General features: G+C 32.3%; 1 protein-coding gene across 1 annotated transcript; it reads left to right on the plus strand.

Annotated features, from left to right (window-relative positions):
* The first annotated feature begins 2,364 nt into the window (after positions 1 to 2,364).
* On the plus strand, positions 2,365 to 10,418 carry LOC110994016. The gene is made up of 7 exons (XM_022260484.2): positions 2,365 to 2,515; positions 2,918 to 2,993; positions 3,992 to 4,090; positions 5,535 to 5,765; positions 6,057 to 6,214; positions 7,712 to 7,886; positions 9,687 to 10,418. Exons 2-7 carry the CDS (start codon positions 2,921 to 2,923, stop codon positions 9,881 to 9,883), a joined length of 933 nt encoding a protein of 310 aa, XP_022116176.1. The 5' UTR covers positions 2,365 to 2,515; positions 2,918 to 2,920; the 3' UTR covers positions 9,884 to 10,418.
* The last annotated feature ends 2,861 nt before the right edge of the window (positions 10,419 to 13,279 follow it).

Here is a 13,279-nt window from a genome sequence, read left to right on the forward strand (position 1 = left end):
GTTTAATTCTTTATAGCTTTTATTTTTAAATTTATGGTTGTTTTTTGTATTAACACTTTATTGTATTTACCTGATTTCGCTGGTCGTGTCCACATGTTTTAGGGACGACACCGCTTTTTATATTCTCGTATGTAAGTTAATGTTGACATGTGTTTGTCCTAATTTTGTGGTTCAAATAAAAAAAAAATAGAACGGAAGACAAGAACTGGCAATAGAGTTACCAGTAAAACTGTAACAGTCTAGTCGAAGCTGGTAACGAAATGTTATTTTCCAACCACGCCCTCAGACAGAGACAGACGTTTTTTTAGTATTATCTTTTTCTCAAAATTCGTTTATTCAGTATAGATACGTCTTATGGCATGCTTATGAATGTCAAAAACGTTTACGAAAGAGCAAGACTACGCCATACGTTCGCAAAACTACCAGGAGGCCTTGTTCTTAGAAGAACGGATAAGAAACTCAGCAAGTTTATATTTGTATTGTCATGGGAACTATAGTCATATAAGAACGCAGTATACAGGGAGATAATAAAGTATGTCTTACATATTTACCCTATTAATATCTAAATTTTACGTCCAATTTAAATTTATTAAGCACAATGCCATCTTGTTAGCTTTTTATAAAACATGCAAAAGTCTAAGACGTACGAATGTTGGTTATAACTTAAATGCCGTTAATATCTAGATGGCACTTTAGCAAATATTTTTTTTTAATTTTAAAGAAAATTAACTAGAAAGTAGGTTTTAGGCGCTTTTTTTGATTCATTCAACAAATTTCTTTAAATTCTTCGAAATTGTCACGTACGTTTATATTTCAACAAAAAATTAATTATGGGATAATTGCTATCAATATTAATATGAAGTTGAAATGAAACATTCTAAACACATCTATGCATACAACAATGTATGCAGACATTAAAACATTTGTACGATTGTCAGCATTTGGTAACATAAATTCATGTTCTATGCCCATATATGGAATTGGAATTACATAATTATGTCTAGTATGCGTTTGAAGAAACTTATAACAATCGGCACGAGATCAGTTGTTTGTAATTGTATATTTACATTAAGTGTCAGATTAGCGTTTAATACGTTTTTACTAAACGCGGCAAATAAACATTGAATTTGAGCAACGAAATATTATTGCTTTTATTATTAATTAGTAGTGATGAGTTTTTTTTTGTTACAATCACATCTAATTTTTATAGAATTTACGTTATATATTTCACATTATATACAATACAAATTATGAGCCAAATTGTAAATTTCTCAGGTGAGGTTTTTGAAGATCACTTTTCAAGAATAGATTGTAGTGCAACATTGATAGGTAAGTTATTGTCAAGTTACCAAAATCTAAAAAAAATCATTTTATTTAAACGGTATATTCATAAATTACACATATAGTTCTATAGTCTTAAACATAGTTATGGTAAGAACTATATGCGACCCGAGATTTTTGACAATATCCTGATGATATATCCATTGTCTTTTTGTCCAAAAATAGAAAAAAGAAAAACTCGATGCTTTACGACATCTGATATCGACAATGTAGTACCTAACTAACTACCAAATACATATTATATAAAATTGGTAAATATGTTTTGGAAGTATTCGACCACATATTATTATATCAAGACACGATATTTTCTGGATGTCTTGTATGACTGGACATTAATTAAAAAATAACCTATATATAGCTTATGTTTTTCCATGATAATGTAGTATTCTAATTATGACAGAATTTTTTAATCGTTCTAGTAGTTTTTAAATTTTTTCCTTGGGTTTGAGTTTCAAGTTTTATTGCATAAGCATAGCATACATAAAACTTAATTTGTTAATAGTATACTATAATAATTCTAATTCTGAAGTAGAACTGAATTATTTTAGGTAACTCATCCATCAGTCAATATATAAGAATATTTACGCTCAATGTGGGTAGTGAGCAACAGCAAATTCGATTTCGTAAATGTTTGAAGGTAGTTTAAAAAATAGTCATAGTGACTTTTATCAAGGTCAAATGCAACAATAACTAGATTTTTGGTTAACAATTAGGGCAGTTGTATACAATATTTTGCCTCAAAGAAAATTGTTTAAATCATAATATTATTATGTCGAAGGGCTAAAGATATTTACAAAAACAGTTGCGAGTAACGAATTTTTAAGATCCAAAAATAACTAAAACAATTTTATTTATTATTATAATATATGTCGTGTATTTTTCTACGTTTTATTAAACGCCTTTTACAGTAGGAATATATTAATAAAATACTTTATTATCGTTTAGCTTTTCTAGCCAGGTCGCTTTTGTAGAATATTCTAGTATATATAAGGAAGTGTGCATCTTGCCTTACGGGTTGTTTACAGACTTTACTCGATGAGCTCCATATAAATATGTGGCGTATATTTTAAAGTAATTAGTAATTACACTTCAGTCTTCAAAAGAACTTCGAAGGACGCGGACGCCAAGAACGAAGTTAGAATAATTAAAGAAATTATATTCATTTTAAGATTTAGTGAGTATCTTTGCCTTATATATTTTACTATTAATTTTTTTATATTAATTAGACTTTAGGTTAAGAGATTTCATAATTTAGGACAGAGTAATTTGTTTTCATTACTTTTTATTTATATATAATTTTTTGTTTATTTGCCTACAAATTAGTATTTACCATTATATGTTCACATTTCATTTTTTATTTACTTTACAAATATGTATGTACCTATATTTTATATTTTACCTGTATATTTTATTTATAAAGAAAATTGGTGCATCGTCGCCATCTTGATGTGAAATTTCATTTGATATACTTCTGTATTATAGCTGGAAGTAATTTGATGGTGTTTACTATACCTTTTATATTTTATTTATGACGGTACTTTGCGTATGTCAAGGTAATAATATTTAAATGTTCTAGGGGATGGTTTGGAACATGAACATGAACTCCATATTTAATGAGACTCCTATTCGTCCATCGTCGATATTTTTACCAGGTAGGCATGTTTCTTTACTACTTACTTAAAAATACTAATTTTAATTAATCTTTACGATAGATTAATGTCGTAGTTCTAGATTCGATATCTAGGGAAATATGTTTTTATCACTAAAAAAAACAAATGTAGATTTCGTTTGGGAGGTACATTCACCTTGCTTAGTAGGCCATTATAGTCGTTTTTTAACTTGAAATCCTGACAGTGTCTTGATTAAAGAAATATGTATTTTGTAATTTTTTCTCGAAATGTTTTCGAACCATTATGACTTAGTCCTTTCAGAAAAGACCGTAATAATTATTTAAAAGGTCGGAAACGGACTCGCGAGTGTTTGATAGTGTTCCATAGACATCACTTACCATCTGGTGAGCCCGTCTATTGCATAAAAAAATACTTTTATTATTTTTTTAACGTTTATAGAATGGAAAAGTCTTAAGTTATTTTTAAAGTCTCGTTGCTCAGTGGTTTAGTACGTCTGAAGTATCGGGTTTGATGTAATGGGATGTAACAAATTATAATTGCTGTATTTTATGCTTCTGGTGGCTTTGAAGGACTCGACAAAATGCCGGCAATGTTTGCCCAATTCTATTCAAATTCTCAATTTTATTTCCAACCTACAAAAGCTACATTAGCAAACAAAATGTATTGAATTAAATAAAAAGATTTTCCATTTGATTTTATTGTTTAAGTTTAACACTGCTCGTGTTGGCCTAGTGGCTTCAGCGTGTGACGCGTCATACATGAGATCGTAGGTTCGATCCCCGGATGTGCACCAATGGACTTTCTTTATATGTGCGTATTTAACATTTGCTCGAACGGCGAAGGAAAACATCGTGAGGAAACCGACGTGTCTTAGACCCAAAAAGTCGACGACGTGTGTCAGGCACTGGAGGCTGATTTTGCCTATTAGAATTAAAAATGATCATGACACATTTAAAAATCTAAGGCTTAAAAGGTTCTAGCCACTGATTTTTTTTAATTGTAAAATATTAATATTACAGGGGAAAAAATGTCTACCTATAGTGACGTCATGGAAGAGTTCCGTTACAATGGGGTCGACTCACCCTATGAACCTGAAAACGACACACTTTCATATAAAGGTAACTAAGTGTTAGGTTAGTAATGTCAGAGGTCCTCAGTTCGGATCTCGGTTATTATAATTAATTTTTCTCCACTGCTGGGTTATTACTCTGATGTTGAAACCTTGCACGCTCGGTACACAAATTCAACAGTTGGGTTTAAAGTCAGTAAGTGGAAGTCTGTAAATTACGTAACGTGGGACGACTATCCGAATGGTAAATCCTCTTGGCGGTTACTGTAAAAACTTTTTATTCCGTCGCAATGTTTTGTCTGAAGCGGATTTTAGTACAATTTGTGTGATTCTATTTCGCCAGTATAGAAAGGCAATTTGCTTAAGTAATTGTCATAGTAAGTGTTTGATCACGTTGACTCGCGGGCGCGGTGGCGGGCGCGGTGACGAAATATCAAACATTATGTAGTGATTCCAAGTGTTCCCGTACGAAACGCACGTGCGGTCTAAGCTAGCGACTGGTGCGCGCGGAGCGCTCGCGGTAATTTCAACGCGTGAAGATGTTTCTGTGTGTTCATGTCAAACTAGCGGCAACGCGCGCGTTTCACTCGCGACGTCAGGTAAGTTCAACCAGTTTGAACTTGTCGCTAGAAATGAATCCTGTCACACTCGCGAACGCATGGCGGTTAATGTGAACGTTTCCCGTGCTCGCCCCCGCGCCCGCGTCCGCGCGTACCTACGTGAACAAGCACTAACACATCAACTACATCTGATTTAAAGTATTGTAAAAACCAATGTAAAATGGGCGATATTTAACTTTTCATTATTCTGATTTACGGACACAATACTCCACTCCCTTTCTTAAGGATGTTTATTTTCAATGATGCTCTTACATAATGTAATAATAATACCAAGTTGTATTGTCCGTGTTCGTTAACTAAGCACCTCGCCAAGTGTCATTATCGCCAAATCAGTTGCCAAGTTGATTTATGCGTGTAGCAACGTTTGGTTTATCAATAGGCTAGGCAAAAATTGATATGTTTACATAAAAGCAGAACAAATCGTAAACACAGTACATCAAAGTATTACTGTTGAAATTATTATTTCAAATAGTATTGTCTTTTATTAACATAGCTTTTACACATTTGAAGAAAACACTTTTTTACCGGATTGAAGCTATGTATTTTTATTGTAAACATAATTATTTAACATAATTTTAAATTTTTCAACAATTTATCAACACCTTTTGACCACGCCCGCTGTAAAGCACGCGAAACGTCGGATAAATTTAAAATTATGTCTAAATAATTATAAGTTTACAATAAAAATACATAGCTTCAATCCGGTAAAAAAGTGTTTTCTTTCAATCATTATTTCAAAGTTTTCCTCTGACATTATTGTTTCGCTACCAGTAATTTTTGTGATGATACAAGCCGTGTCTAAATGTCAGTACCTTAGCATCTATATAATCTTTATATAGGGGCCCAGAGGCTTGACCTTAGAATATTTTCCAGGCTTATCAGGCTTGGGGCCAGCTAGAAAGTACCTCACCCAAAGGTCGTGCCCAGAGGCTAAAAATATATACCCGACTGCAGCCAACTACGGGAATATTTCTCCCGTATCTTTTGATTCGGGGATTGGACAACCAAATTCGCCCACTCGTCAGTCGGAGGCTTATTTTCCAAATCAAACCTCATTTGGGACAAATTTGGCCGCACGTGTAAAGGAAACTTCATACGGCCAAGGTAATTAAATCGGAAAATTTCTTTTATAGATATGCTTTTTATACTGAAAATTACAAGTATATTACAATTTTGTACACCGTACTTTTACGATGGTAAAAATATAGTACAAAAACATAAAGAAATTGTTATTTTAGGTAATTTTATTGCAAATAAATTCCTAGCATCGAGAATTAAGGAGAAATAGAAAATTATAAAATACGTAGACTTTAACTAAGACAACTGAAGTCATCTATTGCTACTGCAGCATCGCGTGTTCACAATTTGATTGCAATAAACGTTTTGACGTTTCAGTTTCACAATTACCCCATGAAACAGCTGCTGGTATTCTACAGAACTACCTTAATGACGAGCAGATTCAGCTGCTCACCACAATACCCTCGAAGGCTCTCTACTTCTTCATAAACTATTATAGGAAGATTGCTCCAAAGAATAAAGTTGTAAAGGATAAGGTAAGAACAATATTTCACACAAGTAAATTTTATATACTGGCTGCCCCCGCAAACTTCGTTTCTCATTGTGGTTTTACTTGCCTCCTTGTTTAGTACATACCAACATGGAACATTTTGCTGTGCTACCCCAGAGACTGTTCGGTTTTTTGGAATGAAAACTTTTTAGGTTTTTCGTCCCTGAACGATATAAGTTTCTAAATAACCAGTAAAATGAAAGGGTTGACCATAGAGGGTAGATGAAAACTAAGAGTTTTATGTATTTTGGGATGCTGTATAATCAATACATAGTATAAAACAAAGTCACTTTCTCTGTCCCTATGTCCCTTTGTATGCTTAAATCTTTGAAACTACGCAGCGGATTTTGATGCGGAAATGCGCAAAAGATTTTTTTAATAGATAGAGTGATTCAAGAGAAAGGTTTATATGTATAATAACATCAATTAAATAGTGGGAAAGTACTGTTATTTTTGAGGTTTCTAATGTGATGTCGTAAATACTTACATTTTTTCCGCTTACATTGCAAACGCAGGCCTAACCTACGAGTTTTATCAAAATAATGTACTAAGTATTGTACACATTGAAAAGGTCTACAGAAAAGTCAATGATGGTATATGTCTATCTCTTATGGATAACCCACATTTTTATATACAACGTTCACAGATTTTCTGTAGTGTATTTAGTATCAGCATTGCACCCGTGCGAAGCCGGGGCGGGTCGCTAGTTATTAAATAAAAATAAAAAAAAATATCTAAAAAAAATATGCTGTGGACACCCCTTACCGCTGAGGGGTACGAAAGATAGATAATAACCTATTCTCAACCTTACTGAATATGCATAAAAAATTTCATAAAAATCGGTCGATCCGTTTCGGATGGGAACGAACATTGTAACACGAGAATTTTATCCATAGAGATTAATAACAGTCGATTTTTCATTTGGATAGGATGATGAGATGTCACCCCGTGACAGTCGATCGATCTTCTATCTGCATCCCAATAACCAAAGCCTACGAAAAAAAAAACATTTTCGGCGACGGATAGAATGCAATCTCTTCGCTCTTTATACACATATTTTATAATCAATATAAATCAAATAAAGTAAATAAAACCATACATGTTGAAAACAAAGCAATTTACTTATTTAAAAAGCTGTTATAAGTAAAAATCTTAAGATAGGACACCGATCCCAAATACCATGAATACCTTGTATCGACAGATGGCTATTACAATCCGTCGATTGGTTATTGGCACACTTCAAAATATTTGGATAAAGATGTCATCTCAATTCAAAATGGATTGAGACAGGTTATGGGGTTTGGGCGTTAGACTAGATTTTTGTCATTTATTTTCTGTCATGGCCTATCTGACTGATAAATCCTTTTGCATATACAGTGTATATTTACAGTCTATTGGCAGTTTGTGAGGCTTAATGCCTGTATTGATTTTAGGTTTACACTAAACATATTATTAGAGTAAATCGATAGCTAATAAATTTCAGATTTGTCGCTTTTGCAAGAACAATGGCGAGTGTGAGTCGGTGTACCGCAGTCACAGACTGCGTACGGAAGGAAAGCTGTCTTGTCCCGTACTGCGACATCTCGTGTGCGAGCGCTGTGGCGCAACTGGCGACGACGCGCACACCATCAAGTACTGCAAAGCTATTACTCCTGAGGGTCTGTACTTGATACAAAAAAATCTTGTCTTGAAGATAGATAGATAAAAAAAAGAGTGTGTGTACTTATGTACAGGCGTGAGAAGTTATACTTCTTTGGCGTATGGAAAAAAATAACTAATATGCAGTAGTGATTAACGATTTATTTAAATAAAATCTTTTTGATTAATTTTAATATTTATCGTTTACTATCACCGTCGTATATGCAGTTGATTTAAAAACAGCGAAATAATATTTTTTTTATTCACACTGTTTAATTGTACTGTTACGAAACACATGTTCTAAATATAAAAATACTAGAATATACAACTTGAACATAGTTATCGATTTCCATGTTATCTAGACATAACTTTACGATGTCGAATTTAGGTGTTGGTCTCCGCGCGCGTCGTATAATTCTCTGTCATAATTTTTCTCCATCGCGCCAAAAGAAGTATCTTAAAAAAAATCGAATTAACAATTATTCTTATTTGTAACCTTTAATTTTTATTATATTTACTTCACACCACATACACAAACAAGACTTCATTACTGATATTGCTAACTTTTACTAATATTTTTTTTTGCTATGCGTTAATATATTTTTTTTTGCGACAAAATAGCTGATGTGGTCTCTGGCAGAATGACCAGCACTGTGGAACATTCTGTTCCTCAGCATAATACTGAGACAGGGCCCATTAAGGCAACAACACACACGCATTACATAATTGAGTCGAACCGAATGGGAAATGAATAAAAAAAACTTAATATATATCTTTCATTATATCTTTTATTTGATATTTTCTCTTTGATTATTGTTATTATGTGTGTATGTTTTTGTTTGTAATAACTGAAATGTCTATGAAGAATAGGTGTCTACGATAATATACGAATAAATTGGAGGCAGTCTTACAAATTTGTATCAAGCTTGTCGCTCAACCAGCCAGTAAACATTTTGACTACACTATTTTGTAAATAAATATTTATTGAATCTAATCCAGTTAAATGTTATGACAAAACTAATAACAAAGTTGTCTGTGGTCTCTCACTATAGATTATAGAATACGATCGCGAATTTATTAATTTTACATGACGTTACAAAACGCATTTCAAGAATCAAAGCGCAGTTTTGCCTCGTACTAGTACCTTGTACTCCTCTGAACAATAATTTAATACAATTTTTAATATGCGTTATTTGTATGACATGTTAATTATAACATAATAAGAATATTCCCCAAGCACAAGTGATTGTCTCAAGATTTACTTTTTTAAATTGTAAAAATAAAAACAATAATTTTGAATTGACTTAATAAAAATATAAGATGTACACAACTATATAAGATGTAGACAACGCAAGTGCATTCCAAATAATAATAAATTAAGGCGAGTATAGTGGATGGGTAGGCGCTATAATAACAGAAATATGAACTGAACTAACTATAAATAAAGAACTTTTAAAATAAGTGTCAATACTTGGCTAGAGCTTAACCGGTACTTACGTATTAACGCCACCGCGGCAAGAATTTAATGGTTAGCGTGGACAACCTAAACCTACATTGATGATTAAATATAAATTAAATACTGTATAAAAATGGGTTGTGATTTATAACAAGATTTAGAACTGCCCATAACCTTTTATAAAATCAAAATACTTTCGAAGCCGAAAAGGTTCAGTTTAGGTTAGGTTAGGTTTAGGTTGTCCACACTTGCTAACCATTAAATTTTTGCCGCGGTGGCGTTAATACGGAAGTACCGCTATACGTGTGTAACCATAGATCCTATTAAACGAAATAAGGTATTTAAAAAAATATTATATTTCCAGAACGCAGACACTACGAGCTGTTAATGTACAACAGGCGCTTAACCTCTGTTACTCGCCCCTACGCACGGCCTTTATCTGGGGAATTAAACAGTGCTTTTATTGAGGATGCTTTAACTAATCTCCCGCTAGAGGGCTCTTATCGTAATGAGCTACCCCCACAGTGGTTGGAATTGGAAAGGAAACTATCAATGCAGTAATAAATACCGCACAATTCTAAATTCGAATCAAAACTATCAAAATCGTGTATTTGACAAGTGATATTTACATCTTATCGTAAGACCACTTTTTATTATCGTAGTTTGCGTAGTCTCTAATAGATGGCGCTCAGAACAATTATGTTCGAAAGTGATTATTAATGTTTGACTTGAATTATTTGCAAATTGACGAAACTCAAATATAGTAATAGCTATAATATGTCATTGTCTTATATTTTCACATTTGCGTTATATGTATTTACATCAATTTGAGAACTATACACTGCGTTACCTTTATATATTTTCTTTATAATATAATGCTTTGTGATGACGCAGTGGCTACATATAAAGTTTTCTACATCAAATTTTGTATAATTTGGCGGGAAAATTTTGGTATCCTAAAACAATGATAATAATACAATTAGTATTAAGATAAGAATAAGATAAGAAAATGTTGATTCATTTTCTTAATTATTAAAATAATATTGTTTTCTATTACATTTGACTTAAATTTATTTTGTGTGTTAATAAATGAATAAAAAATAGTGTCTTTTTTTTCAAATAAATCTGATACTTATTGAAGACATTTCTACCTGTTGTAAGTAATATCTTTAAAGATGTTTTTACGAAGTTTTATGGAATTTTAAAAGGGTGCTTTTTAGAAGTTTCTGTAAAGTTATATCCAGATGATCGGGTGTTTTTAAACTAAATTCCTGAAAATAGTTAAAGAAAATAGAAGTTAAGTCTTATCAATTTCTTACACTGAAATTCGTTAATTGCAAAAAAGCTTCGAGCTTACCGCTATTTATGAATTCATTGACGGAATTTTTATGAAAAATAAACTCTTACCATTATTTAATAAAATTAAACTATTGCTATATATTATTTTTTCACAGCCAAGTTTTTAGGCTCAACAAGGTATACGCAAGCTTGAATTTACTACTAGTTGATTAAGTAGGTTACAATTCGGTTGTTTTGGGAATTCGGGTCAATAATGTGGGCTAAATTGCAAGTAGGACGTGGGGCCATTTAGTTTTAAGAGCTTTAAGGAGTATTTGAGGTCTCTTAGTAAAAAAAATAACTGTAATATTTTAATTGGATGCAGATTCTTATATAAAGTACTCTGGTATTTCAATGATTTGCTAAAAATAATTCGTGCAGTATAGTTTTTTTTAAATAATTAAATCTGAATATATAAGAAGCTTTAATATATTTATTTTGATTAATATTAGATTAGGTTAGCAAATCACTACAGGCATTTGCATCGAAATAAAAATATTAAACCCGCTGGAATGTTTTATGCGATTTATATATTAATATCGAAATGGGCCAACTTCCAAACCCACGCCCTACGACCAATTGAACATTTATGTTTAGCAATTATTATCCAAGCTAAATCGTTAAGGCATGCAAAGTCATAGTATGCGCCTACGCAGCCCCACCAAGTAAGAGAAATGGCCTGACCTTGTTTCTTGACCCACTGCCGAGCGACGTCTCGGACGAGCACCGCACTCACACCACTGCGCATGCGCATCTATCTATAAAATTGTGCCTTTTAGATTTTTTTCTATCTGATTTTATGATTCTAACGATACGGATTTTATATTTTGATCGTATATATCATGTCAACATAGACCCAAAATATATGAGCTATCTGACGAAGCCTGTAATAAAATTATCAATAGAAAAGTTGCAGAGATCGAAGCCCAAGCAGAATTACATCGGGGCCATCATGTATTAATTACTAGTCCTGAACTATTTATTTATTTTCCACATTATTCTGCCTGTACTACTTAATACGTCACCTCACAATAATATATTTTACATTTACTGAAATAATAAAAAATAATTTAACTACATCTTATAACTAAGGTTTAAACTAGCCACTATTCTAAACTCCATATAAAAACAAATATTGACTGATAAAGTTAATAACACTAGCCAACACTGTGTTAAAATAACAGCTCACAGTTGTCAAAATTTATCATATATTATTTTATGTTCTTTATATAAAATAATTATCATTTCAAAATACACAATTTTTTTATGATATGCAATCGCAACGTAAAAAATTTCTTTTATCATTTTTCCCTAACTAACATAACTATTTTTAAATATAACTATTATTATTGGAAAGACCTAATGGAAAAGGATATAGAGGGATACCGAGACCACAAGATGGGCGGATGACATTATCAAATCAGTTGGCTGTAGCTGGATGCAGCTGGAGACACCTGGAAATCCGTGGAGGAGTCATTCACCTGCGGAGGCGTTCTTGCAAACTACTCAGATATTAACTTAGTACAGATTAAAATAAGTAAAAAAATTTGTAATTTGTTTTTACTTTGATTTTGCAAGAAATATTTTTCTTTGGTTATTAATCAATATTGCCCAACTTTGTTATGTATTGCGTGGTTATGTACAGTTAATGTGAATCACATTTTATGGTGTCATAATAACTGTGCAAATTCCAAAATATCCAATAAACGACAAAAACTCCTACCTTGCCCCACTTGATGTCACTCACCACGCTCAATGATATCATTTTCGTTACGATAACCAAAATATACAGTTATCATGTGCTATTCAAATGTCAGCATTCCAAACTGTTGAATTGCTTACATATTTTTTTATAGAACAGGGGGCAAACGGGCAGAAGGCTCACCCGATGGTAAGTGATACCGCCCGCCCATGGACACATCAGGCAATTGAAAAACTACTTGCATATAATGGTCCTCAAATGTGTAAATACTAAAATTTTAGTTTGATACTCGATAAATAACAAAACATCTCAAAACTCCTAATTAAATAAGAATTTAGGAATCAAAATGTTATAGATTATGTTCCAAAGAAAATACTGATCTATAGCAATGGCACGTAATTAATGTATTTGTTCCTTTTGGAGTAGAGACTCTTGGACCATGGGGTTCAAGAGGAAAGACGCTTATTAAATATTTAAGTTGGCACCTGGTAGATAGTATTAGTGATGCCAGAGCTGGTGTTTTCCTGGCTTAATGAATAAGTATCACAATACAGCGAGGAAATGCTGCTTGCGTTAAAGGTACACTGCCATAGAGACCAAACTTTTAAAATTTGTTTCGATTTTGTTTTTAATAATTTTTATTATTACTTTGTAGGTTATGAAAATTGTAAATACTGTATACTTGATTGTAATGAATATTTTTTTTTGATCTTGATATGTTGAAGTAGTCATTGCATTAAAATATATTTCTTAGGATTACTTAGCTTAGAATATATTACATATATATATGTAGCTAAACGGCACATATATTTCAGCTGACGCCCGTGTTCCAAGTCGTATACACACATAATCTATGACGTAACACGAGAAATACTTGTCTTCAAAATATTCAAGATTTTGTTATAACAAAAAATAAA

Source organism: Pieris rapae, chromosome 10, assembly GCF_905147795.1.
Source record: "Pieris rapae chromosome 10, ilPieRapa1.1, whole genome shotgun sequence".
NCBI lineage: Eukaryota > Metazoa > Arthropoda > Insecta > Lepidoptera > Pieridae > Pieris > Pieris rapae.